Source organism: Strigops habroptila, chromosome 12 (genome assembly GCF_004027225.2).
Source record: "Strigops habroptila isolate Jane chromosome 12, bStrHab1.2.pri, whole genome shotgun sequence".
Classification (NCBI taxonomy): Eukaryota; Metazoa; Chordata; class Aves; order Psittaciformes; family Psittacidae; genus Strigops; species Strigops habroptila.
Window position 1 is genome coordinate 19,101,462 of NC_044288.2, and position 27,208 is coordinate 19,128,669.

At 41.8% G+C, this 27,208-nt stretch overlaps 1 protein-coding gene across 1 annotated transcript; it reads right to left on the minus strand.

The window, feature by feature from the left end:
* Positions 1-464: 464 nt before the first annotated feature.
* Positions 465-22,288, minus strand: CCNJL (cyclin J like). Its single transcript, XM_030504009.1, has 5 exons — positions 22,128-22,288; positions 12,249-12,459; positions 4,599-4,898; positions 3,626-3,785; positions 465-2,591 (listed from the first exon to the last, which is right to left on the minus strand). Exons 1-5 carry the CDS (start codon positions 22,188-22,190, stop codon positions 2,144-2,146), a joined length of 1,182 nt encoding a protein of 393 aa, XP_030359869.1. The 5' UTR covers positions 22,191-22,288; the 3' UTR covers positions 465-2,143.
* Between the last annotated feature and the right edge of the window lie 4,920 nt (positions 22,289-27,208).

The following is a 27,208-nucleotide window of genomic DNA, read 5'->3' on the forward strand; positions in this document are numbered from 1 at the left end:
AGACACACTGGCCATCTGATCTGGAACAATCTGTTCTTTTACGTCTCCACCTTGTCTTTGCCGTTTTTCTGCCTTTCTTGTGCAGTGATCAAATTCCTGATCTGTCTAATCCTTCACAATTTACTTTTTTGGCAAAGCCTTTCCATCACATGTCCTACCACTCTTCTGTAAAACATTATGAGTGCTCACATCAAGTATTTTGAAGGTAAAGACATATACTTTTTGCTAGCTGTTAAAAACTAAGGAGAAACCACAAAAAGAAGAGGGTACTTCAGCTGTGTGCTTGTTTATTGGAAACTTTCATTGGGAACTTGGCAAGTATTTTCACCATTAAGCACAATGGCAGTGCAAAGTATAACACTGCACATGATGCAAATTATAAGGTTGATAAAACCCTCCCCACAACAGTACTGCCATGCGTATGTTGTTCTTTACGACTGTTGACAGAAAAACACACACTGAAGTCTTCTGAAAATAAAGTTTAATATAAATACAAAGCCAACAGAATAAAAGACAAACTAAGTTCTCTAAACTCCTAGACTAATTTCTGAGGAGTACTGCCTTCTCAGTTACAGTCTGCATTTAAAAAAATAGGAAGAATCCTCTAGCCTGCTGAATGGAAGAAATTATTAGCTTGATATCAGAAGTTGTGTTCTTGGAACATAGTACATAAACACGCATTAGCACGCAGGCTCATTTTTCCCCTCCACCCTAAAACACCATTAAAAACAATTCTCTAAAAATATAATTTAAAACAGCACTGTGAGACACAACTTGAAAAAAATGCCCCAAGTCAGTAAAAGCATATTGCACATTACGTGTATTGCTGTCCTGAGAACCTTCAGAGAGAAGGCAACCCAAGAGTACTGCCTTCAAAGAAATTTACAGTAGGTTGCATATATCAAAACTAAAGGTTCACATTTGCAGAAGTCCATTTCTTGTAAATATGTACGTTAACATAAAAGAGCTTATACAGTTTTTTGAACTATGAGCCCTGGTTTAGTTGTGAAAGAAACCTCTGGATACATGACAGTAGGTGTGCGTCTCATTGCAAAGAAGCCACAGGATCTTCAATTTACCAGTTACATTTTCCAAGAGAATGCAAAGATGGTATTGAGAAAACCAAGTCAGCACTGCAGTCAAACTCAAATTTCACACTGAAGTTAACCAGTTCCCTATCTTTGCCACATTAGCACCAGTTCCTCTGTCCTGAGCTACTGCCACAAGTCATTGAGCCCAAAAGATAAAATAACTGAAGGCAGTGAACCTTTTAAGAGGTTTTCCAAGAGGATTTCTTCAAGTAACATTAAATCCCTGATAAAGCTCATGAACAATTTGACTAACAATAATCTCCAGTCTCAAAAGCAGCAGCATGTGAAAAGATCTAAGAGATGATTTAAAGTTTTGGGTTTGTTTCTAAAATACTTGAAGGCAGAGTGATGTTCTGTTCAGCAGCACCACATTTAGATTCCAAGAGAATTTTAAGTCAAAAATCATTTGATAGTCTTCTGGCCAGTGTTTCTTTTCTTCCTTTTATTCGAAGGTCTTACTCCTGAACTATCACTCCTGATCAAAGGAAATGGAAAAAGTGTTCTACATATAGATTTCTGCATAAACAAAGTTCACATTTAACTGATGCCAATTTCAGTATGTTTTAGTAAAAGCTTCCAGTAGTATAAGCTGCCACTGTTCAAACAACACGTCACTGGGGGAGAACAAGAGTACTCCATGTTTTCCAACAACATCCTCTAGATACATTGCTACTTGGCCATAAATTCAACACATACTCCAGCCTGAAATAACTCTTCAACACAAGCTTTCAGTCAACTCTGATGAGTCACTAACTGAAGATCAGAAGGAAGTAATCTCCACAGGGTCCCTACGCAGATGCCTCTCAAAGTGACATTGAGTGAGGTATATTAACAGATTTCATTTTCTCTCTCTCATTAAAAGCCAAAGCTACAACCCTTGGCAGAAAGGCACCAGGTTCCAGTCATCAGTGGATCCATATCAATATTGGCTGAATGGGCAAGTCATAAGGATGCTGTTCCTCTGTGGTTTTAATTCAGATACACATCTTCTATCACACAGAGTCTCTTCTTCAGTGTCTATTCATACCACCTTTTAATCCTGTAGGTATTTATCAGTCAAAACACCCAGCTGCATATGAATGATGATCACTGAAGTAACTACTGCCACAAACTGTGGAAATGCAGTGTCTGGGCTCTGTTCCAAATGCCACCTGCACGGCAAAGGGTGTTTGGATGGGCAGAGCCTGGGCAGATGGCTGAAGGCTGGCCTGGAGAGCTGTGTAGGAGTGCAGGGAGCTGTCAGTGCTCCCAGCAAGCAGACCACTGGGCCTGTGGGCCTGCTGTAAGGATTCACGATAAGCAGAGCACAAATCTTGCACTGGCCACTGGAACTGGGAAAGTGTAGCTGAATGCTGGGTTAAAGGGTGGTAACTAGATTGCTGGAAGAGAACTTGAGTAGTAGCTTGGTAACTCAGGTTTCCCGCTGCTTCCTGTTCTTGATGTTGAGTTGTTACTTGCTTTTTTATGTTACTGGCTTCATTGATGTCATTCTCATAATATCTGAAACAAATTATAAGTAGGATTTATCAAAGAGAAGTTCACTGAGGCTGCAAATATACCCCAAAGTGTTCACCAGTTAGGCTACATTATCAGCTTTCTGGCCCTATGTATATACTGTAACCCTCAGTTGCTTTCACAATTAATTTCTAATTACCCTTATGCAATCTTCACACACAACAGGTCTATGGATCATTTTGTATCACAAGTATGTTTTTACTGATGGACTGGTTGTCTTGGAATCTTAGGTCCACAACACAAAGACATTTGAAATAGTATTTGCAGAATATGAAAGTGCATAGCTGTAAAGGAACAATGCAAATTCCTGTTAGATATTAGGAAGAAACATTTTTGCACTTTTGATTATCATGAGAATGATACTGCGCTGCAACAAGTTGCCCTGGGAGGTTAGGAAGTCTCTGTCCTTGGAAACAGCCAAAATTTGACTAGACAACATCCCAAGCTGTCTGATTTAACTTCAGTTGGCTCTGCTTTTAGCAGGAATTCAGAAGGTCCACCATCACTCCCAACCTAAATCATTCTATTAAACTTTTAAAATTTTCTATTAAGACTGTATGTGCTCACATACCAGACCAGTACTGATGCATCACAGTCATGTCCTTTACTGGAGAAAGGACAAAGAACAGTTCTGAAATGCCTCCCTACTGTATTCTTAGAGACACTGGTGTCTCTCTGCAGCAAGCGTACTGCAGGTACAATGAGAAAACAGAAGGAAAAAAGCTTTCATCAACCATCTCTAAAACCTTCCATCCAATCACACAGACAACCAGTAGACGAAAACATCATGAACACTAAATTGTTCACTCCATTCTGCATTGCAATTATTGTTAAAATACAGTACTTAGTAAAGTGACTTGATTTTTAACATTTTATTCCTCTCTCCAAACTGAAGATGGAAATTACCATAGTAATACTATACTATCTTAATTCTAGCCAAACAATTATTAAAAGAAAATAAAAGAGCATATTAACATCATCTTAAGAGCGCAAACAGGTTTGTTTCTTTCTCGTCTTACATGAGCATCATCTCAATGCACGGGGCAAGATGTTCCAAGGAATAGCATGTTAGCAATTCAAGCTGTGTTGTCCAGGCAGGAGAAACCTGCATACAGATACGCGAGGCACACACACAAGCCGCAGCAATCAGAGATGGACGAAAATGGAGGAAAGTGGGATCTACAAAAGAAAAAACAAAAGCAATAATTACACTCCTGCTCATCACTGCAGTGAGCCCAGTATGTGTATACATGGCAAAGCAGGACAAAATTACATCCACAACTTTGTTCCACTCATCTCAAAGTACTAACTCATGACCAGAAAATGTCTCTCAAAACTGGATGAAGCTTTCCTGAAGATCTCTGTACTACTTGTTCTTAATTATTATCAAGGCTTCACTAAGTTTTTCATTTCAGAAAAGGCCACAAAATAGACTGTGCTGAAATTTGTAGACTGGTCTCAGCAGAACCACAGTTAGGTACTGGCAATTACAGGTTACACACATTAGTGTTGAACCTGGCCTGTGAGGATGCTGTAGTTCACTGCCTCTCACATGGGCAGATATTGGAAGCGATGCTACAAAGGAGATCATTAAAAGCTCCATCATTCTAAATGTGTCTTGCAGCACAGGACCCTCTAAAAAATATCATTTCAAAAGATTCATATATTGAAATGCATCATGTCTGCAACTGACAGTAGTTCACAATCTGTGGCAGACCGAAACTTTGACCCCATTTCTGACAGCCTCACCAATTACTATTCTAAGCTGAAGGAAAAAATTGATCCCACCTAGAGACTTCTGAAGAGAGAAGAGACTTACGCACAAAGAAGGGTCACCTCCCATTTGCCATCTGAAATAGCTGCAAAGAGAAACCATTCTGCACAGATAACTTTATGCAATCCATATTATGCTAAGTTTTAAAGCCTTTATCTCTTTCAGATATGCCTTTTGCCATATGGAAGATCATTCTAGCGTAAAACTAAACCTCTTACCTTGCACTGAGAAATCAAGGAAATAATAGGCATATTTCTCAAGAAAGTCTTTGACTTTGGTTGGCGAGGTGATGGGCCAGCCATTGTGAAGGTCATTCTCTCCAATAGACACATAGAGGTAGTAGTCAATGTAGTGTGCTGGCGTTGGCATACAGAGGTTCCAGCTGAAGTTTTCCAAAAGCAGTATTTCTATTGTAAGCAAATCTTGCTTGTTTAATACCACATTCACGTTGCACATGTATGCCAGGTTATTTAAGAGCTCCAACTTTGGAACTTTATCTTCTTTTTCTTCAAATTTACCTGCCAGAAGAGATGGTTTTCAGGTGAGATTTATCATTATGATTGAGTGTACAAAAGCCAATGAAGAACACTCCCAAACCCAGAAAGTCTAATGATAAAAGGTGCTTTTTAAAGAATGGTGAGAAAGTACAGTGACGCAAGTAGGAAAGAAGGCAACAGACTAGTCAATGTATTCCTACTATCCTTTTTACAGTTTTGTTTGTTTTTAATTGTTTGCATAGTATCAATGCCAAACCCAAGATTATAAACTCATTAGGATTAGATACTTTTTCTGACAATAACTGGAAGCAATCTGCTGAAGGGCATTCAGTCAAGTGTGAAGAAAGCAATCAGCATGGGGAAAATACAGCGAAGGAAGATCTAATATTGAGGGAAAAAAAGCTCCTTTGGGTATAAAAGCTAAATGCACATGCTACAAAAAGGAAGACATTAAAAACCCCTGGGCAAGGCCACCTTTGCCCTTGCTGCTTCAGAATTTCTCTTTGTTCCTTCCTGTCTTGGGGGCCTCATTAACTAAGGTCACTGAATGGCTAGGAGAAGTACACTGTAACCAAGTGATTAACATAAATAATTCCTACAGGGTTAAGAGAGAGCATACATTTTCAGAGTCAAGATAGATGAGCAAAACTGCACCTTCCTCTAAACTGTATTTACCAGCCTACTGAAACAGCAGTGGTCTCTAGAATGGCTCAATTTTCAGCAGTAGCTACAAAGTGCAGTCATTTTGTACAGAAAACCAGGATCTTGCTCTATTTCCTAAAAAGCATCCTCCTTTCTTAAAAAACATCCAATAGGTCTAGGCTGGGGAATCAAATCTGCTATCAGGAATACAGCAACAGTGTTACTTTGCTACAAACTTAAAGCAATTAAATCCTAAATACACACTGTTGCTTTACCAAGTTGAAAAAGACCTATCTACCAGACACTCCTTGCTCAAGAGCTAGCAACTATCAATCACCAGTAATAAGTTTCCACTGCAGCTTAAAGAGCAGCCCTGCTGCAAAATCCAAACCCATAGCTACTTAAGAGTACTCTGTAGTTACTTTTCCTCTTTGTTCTTGAGGGCATATATTGCACAACTGATTCTTGTTTCTGTTGTCCTTCTGCTGCCTCTGTAAGAGTGCTCCTTTACCAACACGGACCAAGTGACAAGATATTGGCATGTCATATGGCTTCAGAGTGTTTTGTCAAATCTAAAAACAATTGAGTACTGCACTAGAAAATTATTTTTAAAGGTCTTGCTATCCATTTAAGATATCAATTCCATCCAAAGTGTTTCCAGTATATTAAAACCCTGACCATTTTCTGTACTTCTAACAGCTTGTGTCTTTTTAACACATTCAAAAGTGGATATGAAATGCATTAAAAGTGTAGTATGGCAGCACCCCACCATCAAAGAGCAGAACAATAACAATGAAAACCAAAATTCATCCATCATATGAAGTACAATATGGAAGGGTCGTGGGCATACTGTCGGTGAAAAAGCCCTTCAAATTCAGGAGTCTGTATACATGGTCATGTGTTCATGAATCACTTTGTTATCTGAACTCAGAAAAGTTAAATTAGAGTGAAAAGTTAACCCTTTGTTCTCCCCCTCAAGTGATGTCAGCCTGTTGCAGGAATTTAATTAATATGCTAGTGGAAGTAGGAGAAATCACTGCATGCCCAGAGAACTAAGGACAGGATCTGTCATTCTGGCTTCTGTAGGTTCTAGCTCCTCCTTTCTTCCCACTCAACTTTGGAAATTTCAAAAGGTCAAACTATAGTCTGGAGAGCAGCACAGCAGTGTTGGGAAGGGCAATGCTATTGACTTGATAATTCTTATTTTTAAGCTTTCCACCTTGATCTAAACACTTTCCTTCCAAGTTTACCAAGCCCCTTCCCTACCTGTTTTGAATTGAAATCTGGAGAAGACAGCAAAAGTTAGTTCATGCCATCAGACCAAAGAGGTCAGAGGCAAGCTGGGCATGAGCAAGTTTAAGATGTTTTTTAAAATGCAGTGTGACCTTTTCCAGTTCCCCAGTTTCCCTAATTTAAAGATATCAGAATAGATCATTCCTATTTTTGTTCCTTCAGTTACAAAACTGAGGTTACAAAACTGCACAGCGTATTTATGCTGAGAGACCTGGGACCTCCAACACAATTGCTGCAAAAGTATTAAAGGCTCAGACAAGACAGTTGCAAGTTTAGTGCTGACCAAACAAATAACACTGACTTGTTTAATCAACATCACACTTTGGGAAGAAAAACAAAGCTGTTTCACCTACATTATCACCTGGAGTCTGTAGTTTGAAGTTTATGAGAATAGTGTACGAGTCATTTGCATGCTTTTGAAATGCCACTGTAGACAGCCTCAAATTCAAAGTTTGCTGTTGTGTTCTGGGCTTTGGTTACTGATAAAACCATCTAGTTGTCACTATTGCCCCTCAAAAAGTTTTGTTTTGAGGTAACAATTATCAGCCTTTAAAGCAATTCTTAATTTAAGAAATGTATGGATGCTGCAAATCTTTATATAAGGAAGCTTACTGAGGTCAATAGGATAAATAAGATGAACCTGTAACATAAATTTACATTTATGAGCAACTTTTTTGTAGAAATCTAAATAAATGGGGGCAGCATGGGATGTTTTTAATATACGTAATACTACTATGATTAATGATACTTTAGATCATGTTCTGTCCCACTCCGATTTCTACAATCAGATGCTCCCCAGAATAAAAAAAGTGAGTGCTTTTTATTTTACACATTCACACTTTTGATGAATGAAAGCCAGAGCAAGTCCTGTTGTCAAGGGGACAAGGCTGAAGCTATAAAGAGTACATTTCATTAGCACATTTGTCACATTATCAGAACAGCCTATCAATCCATGCCAGCTTTTCTCTAGGAAAAACTAAAGGTCTCAGAGAAGCATCACTCCTATCAAATATACCCTGAAGAACTGCTTTATCCACTGCAGCAGGCAAGTGGATGGAGCAGTCACAATGTAAATCTTCCTATGCAGCAGCAGTTCAGACTGATTGCTTGTGGTTGGGTAGATGATCTTCCTGGGGTTTTGCATGTGCAGCAAAACAAAAGCAGGACATGCAGGCAATTTGTTTTATTACATTTTCAGAGTCCTTGAGAAGACCAAGGAACAAAAAGGACTGCCAATTTAAGAGTCACTAAACTGTAAGTACATTTTGTCCCATACGCAATTAAAATCAATCCAAAAGAAGGATAAACCAGTCAAGCTCATCTAGCCCAGCATGAAGAAAAGGCCTTTGGCTGCTTACACAGCTGAAGGCCTACTTTTCTTTATTCCTACATTCTTCCAGAAGGTGGTACAACAAACTTCTGAGACTCTCTCCCAGGCTGCCCCCAGATACAAACACAGCTTCTAACTGTTCTCTAAGCAAGACAAGAGAGACAGGCTATTTTAGAGATAGCCTGCTTAATCTCTTTTTTCTGCAGTGTCTGTCATCTTTCTGTACAATACCTAGCATACATGCGAACCACTTAGCTCAGGGCACCTGAGTTTTTAATGCCTTATTATAGTAAAGTTTAATTACTAAAGAAAATATTCTGTACATGTTACATCAACAGGGAAATAAAAACAATAATTAAGACTACTAAATTTTACAATAATCTATATCCTGTACTGACACCCACTATCATCTTTTATTGAAAAGAAGTAGCTCAGCTGTCTTTGTCAGAACAGTTACCTGCTTAGGAAAATGGGACAATAGATAATGGATCAGAAAACACAGTCAAACAGGACAGCTGCTTGATGTCTGACAACAGCTCCAGGTAGTCAATAAGGAATTAGGCAATAAAGGATTACCCATGCCCTAAATTCAGCCCATTTAGCACAGACATCTTTTCTTGCTCTAATTGCTTTTACTGTCCTGAGTTAACTCAGCTGCTGAGAATCCACTGGCAGACTAAGGAGCTGGGCAAAATAAAGCCAGGAAAACCACAAGAAATACCCAAGTGCTTTGTGAGGCAATGCAGCACTGGATGTGCTGAACAATAAGCCAGCCTTGCTTAAATCAAAACTCACATTTAAGAACTGTTTTCGTGTCTCCATAGCAGCAGAACCCTCTTGAGGAAGAGGGGCCATAAGAACTAGAATTGCTGGAACATTCAATGCCACTGAATGGCTGAGATGTTGCTTTTATCAGGTACTGAAGCACCTGCTGCTGAAGGGGGTTAGCTCTTCAGGGAAGAATGGAACAGCTTTTAAGACCCAGCTAGGATTTTACAGCGACAAGCAAAAGCTGTACTGCTTTAACTATACTGATACACCATAACAGTATAGCCCCTGTATAGCAGAAGAAACAGTTGCAGTGGTTTAAGACGTACTGTCCAGGTGCTTGCTTTCTCCCCAGAGTTTACTGCTCCTGCAGCTGGGCCATCTGAATGGATTGTGTCAGTGCATCTCATCTACTGTGGGGCAGCTGGTTTGCACAGCTTTCATCAGGCAATTTGAGTCAAGCAGCACTAAAGCAGATGGAATATCTTTACGCAATCCCTTTTTCTAACAGAGCACTTAGGGCTAGAGCACCTTAATATCACTATCATTTTCTGTAATAAATTGCCCACTGAAGATGCAGTTTAGAACTTTGGTACAATCTGCTGCTGCTCAACAGTGCTCCTCTACAAGGAGCTGCCTTCTCAGCTGCCAGATGAGGCAAACTGAAAGTTCCTCAATTCCCTTCAAAGTGTTAGTTAAACTAGATCAATCCACCTACTGACAGCATCAGACAGCTGATTTTGTCTGGAAAAAAAATAAATCAGAGCTTACTAAAAGCACTGGGGCACTCCGGGGGAAAAGGAAAGTAGTAACATTTTTAGTCACTTTTAGGAGCATCCGTCCATAGCCTGGTGCACAGACCGCATCCTGGCTTCTGTGCAGGTGCATTGGTAACTATCCTGCTCTCAATCCAGCTGGCTTGGCTGAAGACCACCAGTCCCAGCTACCCAGCATTACTTCTCACCAAAAGCCAGCATCTCCCCTTTTGAACAATTAAAACCACTGGACTTCATTAATGATCTTGCAGCAGCAGGAACCTACAACGTCTTGTATTACCACAGCTGGACCTCAAAAGAAGGTCCTCTGTCTCTAGTCATGTACCTAGCCAAAACATCCACCTGGACAGGTCTGTCTTACAAAAACATGTTTAGTTTACGATTCTTATTTAGATCATAAAGTTTCCCTTAGTGCAAGTGAAAGAGATGGGCTATTCTAAATACATTCCTAAAGAAACTGTGACATCAATTTTTCCAGCAACTTTTCCTTCCCTCCCCCAAAAGCATTGAGTTCACTGTGAACAATTTTTACCATTCTTTTTCAGAACTGATTCAGAGGAAATAACAACCATTGATGACATTAGTAAACTTCAAAGCTTTTGTAGTTGTTCTGAGGAGCTAAACTATCTGGAAGGAATTTCCAGAAGCCTTCTTCTATTTTATGGTGTGCATGCATTGCTAAGAAACATACATCTTCTGGCTAGTGAGCAACTGGATAATATGAGGAACACACACCCACATTCCTCTCAACTGCAGCAGTTCCAGGCTGAACATTACTTGGATGCTAGTGCAATTTGTTTGGAACTGTATTATCTTCTCACTCCCTCCCAATTATTACCAAAGTGGGAAGCACTATCATCATCCAGTGTCCCTGGCTGGGGAAACTGCTGACCCAGTCAAAATGGGAAAAATAAGAAATTAGCCCAGCTAACTAAAGGACATCTAGCAGAATGCTACATTCTCCATCATGATAGCACTGCTGTTGTATGCTATGAAAAACAGGTGATGACAGTGTCTGTAGGTAAAGGAAAAGAGATGAGTTTTTGAGATCCTTTAGATCTAAATTAGAAGCAAGAAGCTTCAAAGCAAAACAAGTTTACAACAATTTCACTAAGCTTAAAAATAGTCTTCAACTTCCATTTAGTTTAGAAGTTTGTTGCTTCTATTTCAAAAGTTGTGTCTAAAAGCTTCTCTATTATGCCCCTCCTACCCCCAAAACAACCTACACTTACAGTAATTGGTGGGAATAAGTAATCTTGCCTCTAACTACACCTCATCTTACTTGTGGTCTGCACACTAACCTTAATCTCCTGCTCTTTTCTAAGGAAGCAATCAGGAAGAAAACCCAGAGTTTCTCAAAGCGTGTTTATAACAATTACTCAGTCTGTATTAAACAGTCATTTTGATATGATGTAAACACCACAACTATTATTGGGGTTTTTTTGCTCTCTATGGTAAAGGTGTATTTTGTTCCAGGAGTACAAGTGCCTTGCAACATAGCCTGAAGAACACTTTTGCTGCAACCCTCTGCTGAAAAACCATGCCACTTCCTACAGTAATGTTCTGCAGGAAGTTCTAATTGCTGCACTTGCAGTAACAGGCAAGGGACTAGTTTTATTCTTCTTTGCTGCAGTTAGAACTTTTTAAGGTGACTTTGAGTCAATACATCTGACTTAGAATCTTTTACTACAAAACATTAAAAAAAAAAAAATCATAGTACAAGTCTTCTGCCATTTCCGATGATTTTGAAAGTAACAAACTAAACACAGGAATTCCCGCTTACTGCACAGTGGCTTTTCTTGACTTGCATCACTTTGAACTACACATACCAAAACAGAATATCCTTATTGCACATTAGGATGGCCCAGAGAGTAAGAACAGAGCTTACTATGCTCCCAAAAGTCACCAAACTGAGCCCTACCTAGCATTTTAAACCTTACTATGCAAGTTAATGAGGCGTTAATTTTGTGCAAAGCTGCTTTGCTTCAACTTTCAATGTTTTGTTTCTACATGTCGGTATGAAAGCTGCCTTTACAGTAGTAGATCTTTCCCCCTTCCTGTAAGGGATGACTGATTCCAGATCAAGATGTATACATGCTACTGCATTGCTCTGATCTTAATTTTAGAAAGATTCTCACCCTCTTTAGTTCACTAGACATAGGCTTGCTCTTTTAAGCAAACTGCCTTTCCCCCCCCCCCCCCAACAGGCAGAAGTTGCAGAACATTTCCCTCTAGTATTATCATAGGGCAGTTTGTGAACTTCCTTTTCCTTCACAGTTGCATAGAGGTGGCCTAAAGTTGCATTTTACTTCAGTTATTTACATAATGAAAGTCTTGAAAGCTTTACTGCTTCTTTTTAAACCCTAGAATATAGATGTGTAGTGCAAGCTATGCAGTTGAGCCAAGTTTATTAACAGACTGCTTTATGCCTTGATTTGGACTTCATTAGGCTTTACCCTAAGTAGGTGAAAGCTGTTAACACAGGGAAAACAGTACATGATATATAAGGAAAACAACCATCTGCTCAGAAAAAAAAGCCTTAATAGACAGCAGCCAACTTACTTGCTAGGAGAAGACAGGCAAATGAAATGATGTACAGTTGCTTGGCAGTCACATCATAGCGATCCATGAAGAGGTCCAACAGATAGATAGCGAGATGCCGGGCTGTGGGACAGAGGTTGCAATGGTTGCTGAGCACAGTCAAGACATCAATGAAGTATCGGCGCATGCCAATCTGTGGTGAACAAGCCTTGTACACAGGCAATTTAAGTTCCTATGGAAAAAAAAATCGGAAGGAAAGAAAGGTCCTGAAGCAAAAACCATTTCAGTGTCTGGAATCCCAAACCAACACCCACCACCTGCTATGGCAAATACTTAGCAGCTACAGCACTGATTGACACAAAAATCAGGGCTGGATTACTGCATGTTTTGACAGTCAGTTAACTTCTAATACTTTGGTCATCCATACACTTTCCTCACAAGCATTAAACACATGGTCAAACACTGTAGTCTGACCCAGGAACAACTTGCTGTTGCTTTCTACAGAACACCAAACTTCTTGGCCATCTTAAAGGATTCCATTTTAACTTTGTTCACCCAAATTGCACTGTTACATAAAGTTTTAAGAGTTTCATAAGCAAGAAGGGCAAGATATTTCCCTGATACTGCCCCTTCCTCAGCTGCCCAAGTTACTGCATCTGGTGTAAAAAAATAAAGTGTAAGTCTTTAGAATAAATAACATATATCTAATATTTAAGAAATTCACATGGTACATGGCTGTAGCCACAAAAAAACCCGACAAAAGTAATCACAATGGGAGAATGATTAGACTTTTCTAGTTAGAATTTTCTAGCAAATTCCAGTATTCTCTGTAGTAACCTATTTCAGCATTTTAAGAACTAATTATTGAACTGACAGACTGTATTTCACAAATAATGTACTAATTTTATGTCTACCTATGCAAGATCTTCACCTCTAAGGGTTTTTACACACAAATTTGTAGCCACTATGCAAAGGGTAGCTGAAGGGTGGGAGTGAAGTTGCTTGGGAATACCTGCAACAAGCTAACGCCACTTAGAGGTTGACACTTTCCTTCTAGGCACGGTCATATACTAATGCAGTTACCATGGCCAGACTTGAACTAAAATGGGCTGAACATCATATTGATAGGCATGGACTAGAAAAATACCCTTTCAGCAAGGTGTGTATCTCAGTAATTTATCAAGGTAATACATTATTTTTGTATTACCTATATTTTAAAATAAATCAGAAGTAGTACAGTGCAGCAGGATAAAAGCGTTTCATAGTGGAATACAAAGCTGTACATAGCATTTAATTCTGCTACATAAATCAGGTCTTTTTTTAATCAAGTGTTGGGAGGAAGTGTGCGCTGGCTATCCCCTTTACAGAAGTAAGAGGCAGCACCTTGCACATGTGGCACGGTGGCTGCCCATGCTCCTTTCATCCCCTGGAAGGAGACATTCCACAAGGAGGTTCAACTTATCATGGAAAAATAGCTACACAATCAGACTCAGAGGGGCACACAACTGGAAACCAGGGAGGCTCCTGAACGAGAAGCAGTTTACAAAGACAGCAAGCTGAGTGCTGTTCCGGATGATTGCTTCCCAGGCCTTTTTAAAGAAAGTCAGTGAAAAACACATTCCGGACTGAACAGACACATGCTGTGGGCAGGCAAACAGCCCTTTGAAACCTGGGACAGCCTGCACTGGGGGATTAGAAAGAAATCGCCCACCAGTAACAATTTATAAAGCAGTGAGACAATGGGACATGTTCCCCCCCATTGTTTTATACCCAGAAAAACCCCATAAATTTGATTTTTCAATTGCCTTATGTACAGAGATTTCAATCCATCAGTGCAACTGACATGCACAGGTTCAGAGCAGGAATTCATAACATACCCATGAATGTTTTGGCAGAAATGGTTTCAAGCTCAGTGCTTACATCAGTTAAAATAGCTGCATTGTTTTTAACTATGTCAATACAAAGCCCAAGCTATCGTAAGATCAAGTGGCAATTCTACCTCTGACATATTTTGTTCTTCTAGGTGACTGGTAGCTTCAAGTTTCATTTTTTGAGATGTCTTTCCTGTTTCAACAACTAAATCTCCCAGCAAAATTATGCTATAGACTCTGAGGTCAGCATACATATTTAATGTGGTATTTCATTTTTAGACCACAATAAAACATAAACAGTAACTCCAGTTATACATGTAGTAAAAAATTCTGACACGTCTAAATGTTACAGTTCAGTGAGTGAGCATTAGAGGCTCAGAATGAAAGCAGAGATCCAGAGTTCTGCATCCAAACCTCAGGTGCTCAGAAGCCAGAACTACCTCTATACTCAGCCCACTGCACTAGAAAATTCAAAGACCAGTCAAAGCACTGGATTTAAGCCAATAGGATTATTCTGTTACTGGTTTAACAGACATTTACTCCCCTGTAAGACATCTGCTTTTTTAACTATATTTATTAGTTTTTGAAAATCTGTTACTAGCAAAGGACACAAGTGAAAGGCATTCTCATTTTCACCAACAACGTGCACATGGGCTTCAGTATAACAAGACTTGACAGCACAGACAAGGTTCAACTTCAGGATTACTGTTTGGAGGAACAGAACCATGTGCTGTGGTTTCTTACAAGATCAAGTTTCCAGGTATTAATTCATCAAGGGTAATTATCTGTGTATAGGCAAGAGCCTTGCCCTGCACCACATAGCATGAAGCAGCTAGTCAGTGGTTCAATAGGGCTGCTTTTACACTGACAGAGCTGTCTTAAAAGGTGGGATTTTCTTTTAAAGGAAAGCAGGTAGTACATAGTTTAACAATGCAAGAGGCTTACAGTTATCAACATGGCTGTGGATATGTACCTCTTTCCATCAACCCCCTTACCCAGGATTCTTTAGCATAAACTCATCAAGAAAATAATTATTCTTTTGAATTAAAAAATGCCTTTGCTGCTCTGGGGATAGTGATGCAGAATCAGGAAACACAACTCTTAGGGGAAAAAAAGAATGAACTTTTGGAGAGCAAGAATAAATCGTTTCCATTGCTTTTTTTTTTGCCACTATCTCCAGGAAAGCAAGAGAAGAAACTGGAAGTCCTGCTGTCTGCTGGAATTGCCTTTTCATATGCTGTTTCTGCTTATCTTTGACCTGTTCATCTGCATCTACTTCAACAACTTTGCTTTGGGCTACTGAGCAATTGCCACATTGAAATGCTAAAAGCAGCAGTATATAACAGACTCACAGGTGTCTTGGAAATTACTTGACAAGCTTTGCTCAACATATTGATCAGTGTCTCTCCACAAAAAGCCTCCAGAAAGTCAGACCACAGCGTTTAAAGGGATCACCACTTGAACTCAAAACCTGAAAAGTAAGGCTTGGACTGAGAAACAGTGTTAAGGGTGAAGACAAATTTCAAGCTGTCACCTCCTACCAGCTTCAAGACCTGACCTTCCAAAAGAAGGGAGTCAGTGTAAACATTTTTAAGTGGTCTTCTAGTGGACAAATCTTCCTCAGCAGTCACATCTGAAAGACAGCCAGGCTCCAGACATTAGCCATTCATTCTCTGCAGAGAGACAGCTCACCACCAGTAACCTGACTGCTTCAGCTCGCACCATTCATTACCTGAGCTTGGGAGACATGATTTCGTCTGGTTTGGATGGCTTTGTAACTGGACTGAGCAAAAGCACTTCAGAATCCATCCCTAAAGGAGACACTAGACAACAAGACTTAAACTAAAGCTTTTGAGCAACCAAGCAACCACAGGAAGGCAGCGCTTTCACTGGCCATTAGATCTAAATCAGCCAAACAGCAACTGAAGTGGAGAGGAAGAAAACTTAAGGATCACTTCCTCCAGCTTCCTTAAAGCAGCACATGATACAGGCCAGTCTACGCAGCACTTAAATTCATCTGAGTTCCACATCAGGTTGTCTGGTGGTTCAACATGGCAAGAAATTCCATGCGTACATTTTTTTCTGTCCAATTTCTTTTCAGGAAAACTGTTCTCCCACTGGTAACTAGTAATGAACTGACAAGCAGTCAGAGAAAAAAGCTAGCAGTAGAAAGATAGCAAGCGATGTGACACTATGGTAATAAGGCACACTAATAGCGATCAGTTCTCTGAACAGAACTGTAATTCATCAAGGTATTTTAGAACGACTCACAGGCTTTTAGACAAGGAAAATGAAACGCTGTAACAAACACGCCTCAGGTTCTGAAATTCAGGGAGGTGTTAACTAAATCTGGTTGTCTACCATGTAGTTTTCTACCAGAGCACTTGGACTTCAGTTGGGATCTGTTCTGTGCCACAGGTCAAACATGCAGCATCTCCTGATTCCTGCAATAGCTCCGGGTTCTCCTTACTGCCCTCCTCCCTGTCCCAGCTGCAGGGTACCAGCTGCTGCACAGCCAGTCTCCAGAGAGCTGCATCCTCTGTGGACAGCCAGGTAAATTACCTTAGCCTTTCTGGACCAGAACAAAGCACCTAAACCAAAGCTTCTCAGTAACAGTAAAGCCTATTCATCTAGAAATAACTGTTGGAATACTCCCCTCCATAGCCTTCATTTACTACTATGAACTTCATACTTCTCTCATTATTATATCTTATTATCTACTTCTGTTTCTGGATAGGTAATCAGAATTCAGCATTCAGCCCCTCCTACCACAGCTCACAAATATTCATCACTGATCCTAACCCAAAACCTGAAAAAAAGGTTCCAGCTGATGAAAAAGACACCCAACGAAGTGTAACTTAAGTTTCAACAAGTTCTCCATGATTCTTATTAATCCAGGGGAAAAGTATGTAAAACCAAGACACTATTTGTGTGGTGTCAGTACTCAAATTTAAAAGTGCCTTTACTAAGTTTTTAAGTCAGAAAAGAATGAAAAACCATGGTAACTTCGGCAGTCATTTAGCTCTCTGTATGTTGCATGTTCTGGAAAAACAGCCTGTACGTGACCTCCACCAGATTCTTAAGAATTCCTACAGCAAGAATAACAGATACTGCAAAGTTGTTGGCGTTAGAACAGGAAAAAGAAATGCCTGTAGATGAAAAATAAAGAGAAAGCTTATCTAGCAGGCTATTAACAGTTGTTCTTTGAAAGAGACAAACTCCTTCCTGTTTTGTGTTCTAAGCAAACAGCTTTCCAGCTGTGGGAGAAAGGCGCCAAACTGACCTCTTAGATGCAATTATTGCACCACGAGTAAGAAACCACTAAAAGCTACCTCCTCTAATGCATTATTTATGCAGGCAAGAAGGTGACATACAAAGAAAAATTTATACTACTTTTTTTATGCAGGAGCTTGAAATTTGAGAGCACTCAGCATGCTTTTTTTACAGTAGGTAGGTAGCATGCGACCAATTTAATTCTGCTACTAATGTCATGCTGCTCTCTCTCCCCCCGCAGAATCAATCCAGACTGCAGCACTGTGCCTTCCAGTAACAAAATCACTTATAGGAAACTTGCTGGTGAGTGCTTCCATGCTTAGCTGACTGCAGTTTAATTAATTGGTCAGAAAGATTAAGAGTCAGTGTGTTTGTGAACAGTCTGATAGTGGAGTACAGCTGATGCATTTAGCTTTTCCTCAAGATCTGAACTTAGCATAGACATTTAAGCTTCAGGAATACTACTGAGATGTCACACAAAAAACCTGTGGCAAACCAAGACGCTATTTCAACTGTACATAAGAAATTCTTGGGCTTGAATCCACTCCACCCTTCAGCACCCTTCCAACAGTCCCAGGCATTTGAAATTTGCAGGAAAGTTGAACTAGTATTGTGCTTGAAAATCCATTACTTCACGTGTTCCACTGTGGTATTTTATCAAGCATTTCATTAAGTCCTTCTTACACACTTCAAAGTATTCACAAGCAGCTAATCTGAGAAGGATCAGAGAAAGGAGTGTGAAAATTGAAATCCCAACTTTAAGGAAAAAAGAAGAGAGATCATGAATAACCATGTACTTTATTAGGACACCTGTTCCTTTCAGCTTCATGCACATGCTGCCATCTATAACATAAGCAAATTACAGCAAGCAACCAGTAATGCTATTGTTGCTGATTTTCAAAAGCTAGGGGGTTTTGTGTTTTCTGTTAAGTGAACAGATTATGCTTTTGTGGCAGTCTTGGATAAAAAACCTGCTATTAATACACCTCAATGCCTTTTACACCTACTTTCTTCTACAGCTGATTAAAACTGGAAAGGTGCATCAGAATGCAACGTTAATGTTTTATCCTATTAAATGAAATGGAAAAGAGCACAAAGCCTTTTGCACGTCCACAGGTTCTCGTCTAGATCTTGTTTTAAAAGGAAAACCCAGAAGCAACACTTATACAACACCCTAACACCTTCCCTCTGCTCAGTGTCACTGTCTAGTCTGCACCAACCTGCAGTTCAGGCCGTGCCAGGCAGATCTGACCATATCAAATTTACCATTTAATTAAACATTGAAGGGGTGACCATTTTTTAAAAGAACAAGAGTGGACTTAGAGGCTGAAAGATAACGCAGTACTTTGTTACATCAAGACCTTCACACTATCTGCACGTTAAGTAAACCAGATGCTTTGGCACCAGCACAGAAAGTACAGGGACATACACTGGATGCAGGGAGAAGTGGAAGAAGTGTTTTTACCAAAGTTTTTACTGACCAAAGTTAATAACAGGATCCTGCGCTACTAACAGGATGGTCTCAAACTGCAAGAAATGTATTTATGCTGACATTACTAAAGAGTAATGAAGAAAAGGGCCCCTCACAACAAACCCTGTATGGATTACACTCCTATTTCAGAGACTTCAGTCCAAACTGACACTCCGGACAAAGACAAGGGAAATGTTGCATGTCAAAATGGAATGAAACACATCATGGTGGTAAACAGCCTTTCCTCATTAAGATCTTTAAATCAAGAGGAGGGGGGAGATAGCTGTGGAGGAGCGTTCACCTAGAGGAAATCACTCATACGTTTCTACCACTTAATGGCAAAGGACTGTTTGCTTTCAGCAGAAACAGGATCAGCTCTCCTCACCTGGCTGAAAGTAATTGCAGACAGTAATTTGGACTGCCTTTAAAGAGATCAAGTTACAATTATTAACCTTTTAAATTCCCAAGCAACAAGTTCTGTAAAATTTGGCCCTCCTCTGAGAAGCTATGCAAGAGATAAATAAAAGGGAAATGCAGGCAGATTAGCAATTCTCATTAATTGCAGGAAATGAACATATCCTGGGAGGAAACAGCCCAACATAAGCACAAAAATAGGGGAGGAATAGCAAACAGACATCACTTACTTCTGGGACGCTCAGACTGCCTTCTAAAGCAAAGTATTTCCTCAACTTTAAACAATAAGCAAACAAAAAACCCCATCACTGACTTGTCACTCAGCTTTCCACTCTTGTGGAATATTCAGCGCTACTAAAGCAGACAGACGAGGTTTGGGCAGATGTTACAGTAGTCCCACATCCATGCAGAGAAGTCTCTGATTTTTGACATGGAAGTCAGCAGCCCAGCACAACCAGTACCTTTCCATTATCAATAATGTAGGGCCATTGTAGAAGTAGCAGAAAATATCAACACATACACACAGCTTGGTGTTAGACACTTCTACTACCAACACACAGAGTATGCTCCAATTTTTATTTTCCTTCTTAGCTCAGTCTTGCAACAGGTTTAATACTCTGGCCTAATCCAGGGAATATTTAACCTTTCATTTAATGCCTAAGGATGCGTGTAGCACTATTGTAATATAAGCATTTTGTTCCACTAGGTCAGCACTCTCAGTAACTAACACAATACAACCCTGCTAAGCTGAACACTACATCCCAATAACCACAGCACAAATATTTTACTAGTCAGACAATTCAGAGGCTATTAATTTCCTCTGCATTGAGCTAGAGCCTTTGGGAAGTCACAAAGCCTCGCAGCATCTTTCAGCCCTCTCTGAAGGAGAAGCCAGGTATAGCACACACATTCAGTATCTGCTCTCATGCAGAACATACCCATCAGATATAGCACACAGCATCTGCCACAAAGGACACCAACTTTCAGTGAGGTTAAGAATAATTCCCAAATACAAATGGGGGAATCTGAGGGATGGCATAACACTTTTTTCAGTTGTTAACATAAAACCTGGGCTGTTCCATGGTAGGCATACTTCTCCTGTATTTGTGTGCCTAAACTATTTTTGGGGAAAAAAGTGCTTTTAATGATCCTTCAGTTGTTTTCAGAAAATATTTGTTATTTGAAACAAATTATTTTAAACTACCTCTGTTCATTCTCACCAGACACACACTGTTCCAGAAAGACTCCTCAGCAAGTGTCTTAAACCAGAAAGGTCATTCAGGCTTGAGGATACCTTTGCCTGAATCTTCTGTACTCCATTATCAACATGTTCGTACACTAATAGTGCACTAACACACTCATACTCTAGTGGGGATGCCTCTATTGAAGCCTATTCTGTTCTATGCAGTGGCCACAGGTGTCCCTAAAACTGGTCCACACTTACAACACTGACTTCAGCACCTCAAAACTACTTATCTTCCCAAACTTTGTTGAAGGATCCTTTTGAGGAGTTCCACAACATCCTACAGTAAATTCTGACACTTCAGACATCAAAAAAACAAACCTTGGCAAAAGAAGATAAATCACAGGAATGAACCAAAGGAGTTTTAAGGGCTGTGATTATTTTTGCTTGATATACTTGCACTCTGGATTCTCATGTAGTACTTCCTTCAAAAAGCAGAGTTATCCTTACAAGGTGGGCAGAATTAGGATTATAATTGTCCAAGCAGAAAGAGTTATAAACCTTCCTCAGAGCAGAAAACGCAAAGCTCCCTCTTTGAGGGTTCTTTGACTTCAAACAATTCTTGTCATTTCAGCTGGCCTAGCTTAGTATCCATATACAAAGAACAGGTTTTTGCAATTTGGAGTCAGATGCATCCAAAAGCAGGCTGAAGAATGAAAGAGTTGATTAAAAGGTAATGGGCACACAGAAATAGATAAGTAATCAAAGCTTCCCCCCACCCTTCTTTTAACACCCTGCAAGTCGATTCTCAGTTATTCCTCCCTGCAGTGTAGGGTGAGAAAGACCTGCCTCAGCTGGAGGAGGTGAGAACTAACCAAGCCCCTCGCAGAGACCTAACAACAATTAACTCACCTGACATAATTTATTGCTAAATGCCTGTGAAGAGAACAAAGAGGACAGAATGTCCAAAGCATAACTTTGCTAGCCATAACTTTAGCAACTTAAAAGCTGTGTCAAGTGCAGGTAATCCATATTTGCCGAGGGCTCTCTCTCATGTCACCCCACTAAACTGCACTTCAGAGCTTCTCCGAAGCTGGAAGCCTGCTGAAGGGAACATGAGAAGCTAACGAGCAGCTCGGCTGTACCTGCTCCCCGTACGGGTTCAGCGAACAGCCGCCGGGCTATTCTGCAATATTATTGCAGTACATTTGGCTGGTTTTCTACTCCACGTGTAAACGATACATTTAACTTCCAGAAAAGCCCCTACAAGCCCCACTACAGCACTACAGCTGGTTTTTCAGCTCCTCTGCAGTCTACCAAGGAGCAGGATCCCACCTCTTAACTCGAACTTTAGCATTTATGAGAAAAGAAACAACGCTCTTTCTCCAGTCCCACAACACACTGATTTTTGACGAGTCAGCAGCAGCATCCTCTTAGGGTTTAACGCAACCAGTCAGCAGCGCCTCCGCTAAGTTAAAGCTACAGGGAAGTCGCAGAGGGGTATTTTTAGGCAGCAGCTTTCACGGGTTTGGCTTTGAACAGGTCTCGAGCAGAACACAAGGAAGGGCTCAGTGCGAAACTGCTCCTCCGCGACCCGCCGAAGGGGAGCTGCCGACCCCGAGCCCAGCCGGGGCCGCTCCGGGCCCTGAGGGGCGAGAAGGGGAGTAAGGAACAAAGCGGGACCCAACCTTCGTCCTCAGTGTGTGATGGATGTCCGCTGCCAGCTCCCCCTTCCACCACTGCTCCTCCATCCTTTTCTTTCCATCCAGACAAAGGTCTGGAAGAGAAACGGGGCCGCTCTGCAGGGAGGGAGAACAAACCGCACAAGTCACCCAAAGCCCCGCGGCCGTTTCCGCCGGCCCTCCCCGCCGCACCGGCCGCGCCAGCCCCCGCCCGGCCCCCGCGCCCCGCTATCAGCGCTAACGATCGCTTAACGCCTTGATTTATGCACCACGTCCGGGGCGCCGCGCAGATCCCCCGGGGGCACCTCCCCAACCACCCCCTCGGGTCCCGGCGGCGCTTGGGACCATCTCCCGGCGCTTCGGGCCGGTGGGAGCGCTGCCGCGGGGTGCACACCTCGGGGGAGGGCGCTGCTGCCGGCACCGGTGCGGCTCGGAGGTTAATTGCGCTAATTACCGGCCGGCTGCTCCGCGCAGGGACGCGTCCTCCCGCCCCGAACCCTGCGCGTCCCGAGCGCCAGCGGCCGTTAGCGGCGGTTACACCTGCGCTGCCCCCCGCGACACCGGACCGGACGGTGTGGACCAGGTTGCGCCAGGGCAGGGCAGACCCGGCGGAGCGGTGACCCGGGTCTGCCGCCGGTAGCTGCACCGGAAAGGGCAGTGCACGCAAAACGGCCGGAGAAAATGGAATGTAAAGCTTGTCCCAGTAACGAAGATTCTGAATACTCAATAAATATCCTCGGAGTTAACAGAAGAGATTGACTTTTTCCTTGGTTTATGATTCCCAACACAAGATGCCCTGCCTTAAGCTGCCAGAAACCTGTAGACAGAAGTGCTTGATCATGTCTGAGCGCGAGGTTTGGTAGGAGCACAGCTCCCTTTGGGCCACATGTCAAGGTTTGCCAAGGTCTCACAGGGCCAGAAAACAACTGTCCTGTGCAGACACTGAGCTGGGGCTTACCAGAGGATGCACTTCCACCCATTCCCCGTGTAACCCACATCTCGTGTCTTTGGGATAGGTCCCTGTTACACAGCAGCACACAACACAAGCTACAGCGGGACCCTGCTGTGCTGCCACAGAACCTGGAGATGCGTGGTTCACTATCAGAGCTCAGCCTGGCTAAAGCTTCAAGCCTGGGCATCAGTCACTGCGTTGCCCTGGGAGCTCAAGGACCCTCATAAATTCCAAGTTTTACACCAAAGAGCCCAAGAAACCACCAGGCACTGTGGTTCCCAGTCCTCTGAGGAACAACCATATGGTCCAGTGGATACTGCAGCAGACTGAACTGAAATATTCCAACAAGTCTTTCACAGCACTCTGCTTAGCAATCCCAGGGGCCAAAACAATCACCACACAACCTGTTTTATACCCAAATCTCACCACTGACCCAGGCAGGATGAAAAATGTTCACAAGAAATGTTAGCAGGCCTAGCAACAGCTTTCCCATTTAAAGAGCTAAATTTTCTTCATTGGTTTCCTAAAGGAAAGGAACAACAGAAATCTGTTGCTCCAGTCAAATGTTTGTGTTGATTTTAGTGTTCCCGGGAAAATATTTTTGTGATCAAAGCAAGCTGTTGACCAGATCTTCCCGGAAGACATGCCCCGGTTGTTTACAGTCCATCTTTGCTGGCTTGGCCCTGCTATAAAAGGGAGGCAGTGAAGTTAAGTGGCAGCAGCTATTAAGCCTGCAGATAAAAGCTGCCACCAAGTGTCCATCAGAAATAATTTTCCCCTATTTTCCTTTAAGCACATCCCAGTACCCTTAAACAAAGCATTTGGGTGCCTTACATTAAGGCAGAGAAAAATCTATCTTGTGTTTTTGCTTAAAACTGAGCATGTGCTTAACTGTTTTGTTGAATAACAGCCAAAGCATTTCTTTACAAGTAGTCTGATCAAGGTTCATACAATAATACATTAATTTTCTGTAGCAGTTTTTATATACATGTCATATCAATAATTCTCCTTTTTTTTTTTTTTACAGTGTAAATCAAACCAATAGTAGTATTTGAAAGAAAGAGTAGCACTTCTTCGAAATCAAATTTCAATAATATGAACATGGACTGGATTTGCAGAGCCTCGTGTCCGTGGCATCTATTGATTTAAAGCTCTTGTATTTTTAAAATCTGAATTCATAAAAAAATACCTTGAGATTCCACGTGAAATAGAAAACTGTCCCATGTGATGTTGGTTTTAACTTTGCAGCCAAAAGCTTTTGGTTTTCCAGAATATGGTCCATGTATTTCACTCATTCCATTGGAAAACAAATTATGATGTATCAGAAGTTTCCTTCAGTAACTGCATTGATATTAAAAGTGGAAACAAATAATGTTCTCCTTTCTGCAGCATGGCTGTTAGCAGTCTCAAACAGTGTCTTCGATATCATAAAATATTCACAGTAACAAATTAGAGCAGTAATTCTGGACTCGATAAGAGCTCAGACATAGCCTTGAACCTTGGAATTGCTCTGTTCCAAAGGAGGGAGTGCCAGCAAGGCCATGGACATAAACCAGGGGATCCAGAGCTGTTCTGATAGTCAAATGAGCAGCACACAGACATTATCATTATCTGGTTGATACTGTGAAAACTGACTGCAACTACAGTATGTCTTTTTCATCCAAACAGGTTCAGTCAAATCCTTCATTAGGTTCTGATAGAATGGGTGAAGTTTGGGTTAAAAACCAGGCTTTAGCCATAACACATATGTGTTGATTGAATTTTCAAGTGTTTTAAAGTCAGGCTGAGATAAAAGTAAAATCCCAAGGACATTTCCAAAGTAGGTTTGCATGGAGTTTATGTTAACTTCGAAAAGGTTTATGTTCTTTTTCATCATTAGCAAGTCAAGGCACAGGGGTAGAGTCAGTGAAATTCACTGGTGAAGCTGAAATTGTAAGCTAAGAGAATTGTCAATGTTTTCCCTTAAAAACCAGTTTAACTAAGCAAGTTAACATCTTTACCACTAGTACTACCATTCTGGGTGCTGAAGCAATAAAACTGCTTTTAGGCAGCAAAACTGTCTGAAAATAGCAGAGGACAACAACTGCAAAATGACCCCAAGTGGCTCAGGCAAACCCGCATCCTACCAGCCAGCACGAAGGGCTCCAAGGAGGCAGGCGCTCAGCTGGGGAAGCAACGCGGTGGAAATGCAGCGGTAAAACAGACAGCTCATGCACAGAGAGAGGCTGTTGCTGTGTCAGTGAGGAGCTGGGCTACTCTTAGTTGAGCCTGGGTAGGCTCAACTAAGTCAATGGGCTTTTTAAGTCAAGTCTCAGGTATAACACAGGCAGCATCTGCTCATGCCTGTGCACCTAAAGGGAGACTATGTACATGAGGAATATACACCAAGAAGCCACTTGTGTGTATGTTCGCCCCTCTACCCCACCTGCTACCAAAGGTAGAAAGGAGTTTCTTTTGCACCCAGCAAGGAGGTTGGTGCAAACAGGGACCACTTCATGCCAGCATAGGGCCCAGCACCCCTCAGGGCTACTGCTTCTCCTCCCCCAGGTGAGCAGCCCAATTTGTGATTACCCAGGTGCCTCCCATTTCACCACGGCCCCAAAGCTAGGTTGGCTCAGCAACAGCTTGAGCGTTATTTAAGCCAATTTGAGTGGTCTTGTACAGTGTAGTGATTTTTTGCTGATAGGGAGAAAGAGTTTCTTCAACTCTGTTTCTCTGTGCTCTTCCACACTTTCTATTGCCCTTTCCTGTTTCTTGTGCATTTTTGTTACATGATCTATCTTACTGAACCTAGTTTTTCTCCTAGGTTGGTTTTCTGCAATGGTTAGAGAGAGATATCAGTATGAAGCAAGGAGGCACAGCCTTGAGCAGCAAGAGGTAAGAAGGGCATTTTCCTTCTGTGGTGTTAAACTGGAACATTGTGATTTGTGGAGTTGTACCTAAATCTGCTTGTCCCGTTTCTTCTAAGAGCCAGCACTGGTGGGGCTGGGCAGGGAGGGCCTGATCCACTAGTAAGAAAAACAGCCAGGGGAGAATGCTGTGAGCCATGTGGAGTTGTGCCCTCACTTTGCTGAATCAGGCTTAGTACAGAATTATCACCAAGCTGATCAGAGGCATGGGGGCTCTGTGCCCCTACAGATGGCAGAGATGAGGGCAGGGTGAGAGCAGGGCTGCCCATTCTGTATGGAGTTCAGAGTTTGGAAAGCTTCAACCTGCTTTCCTCAGCTATTAGTAGAAACAAGTTATGAACAACTGTTATTTTCATTTAGGCAATGCTACAGGATAAGGACTGTCCTTGGGAGCTGTAATTATTAAGCCTGGCTGGTATAAAGGCTTTAACCCTGGTGAGCTGCTGTTGGGTGTGTAGCCATGACAGACTAAACCTGAGATGGTGCAAGGAAAGAGCAGTATTACAGATAGCATTTTAGGGTTTAAGGAAAATATTGTTGCACTTCTGTGTAGCCTGAAGAGCCTGTTTTATTCGAAGGCTTTTAAATGGTCACAGTTCCTAGCTCTCTGCTGATGCTGAGTGGTTTGATTCTTGCCTTGGAGCACTGAGAGCCCCAGGGGAGGTTCATGAGCCCATTGCTGCCCAGCAGCTTGAAACATCTGAGCTTTGTGCCTGAGAGCTAACATGAGGCACAAGCCAGCCCCCTCCCTGAATTTCCCTTGAAGCACACCATCCCCTCATCCCTGCTCCTTCCTGCTCTGAGCACTCTCTTCCTTGTTCCTCCTCTTAACTAGTGGTTTATGTGGAAATTAGAAACTCTGTGGACATACCCCTCCTTGTTAGAGGCTTTTGCTTCTTGACCTTCATGTCAAGCACCAGGGGACATGGCCTTTCCTGCACACAAGTGCTGAAAAACACAGGGAGGAATGACAGGGCTGTTGTGGGGTTACAGCAGTGCTGGAGTGTGGCATGGGGAGCTCTTGGGCTTGTGCTGTCCTGAGGTAACTGCAGCTTCTGCTGTTGGACCTGGCTTGTTTCAAGTGTGGAAGTGGCCCTAGACAGTGGGAAGGGGCTGCTGGGAGGTGGGACAGTGGGTATGGTGCAGAGAGCCACCGGTAGCCACATGGCCCCAGGGCTGTGTGATGTTATACGTTATAATGTGGGCCTGGCATAGTATGGTCATCA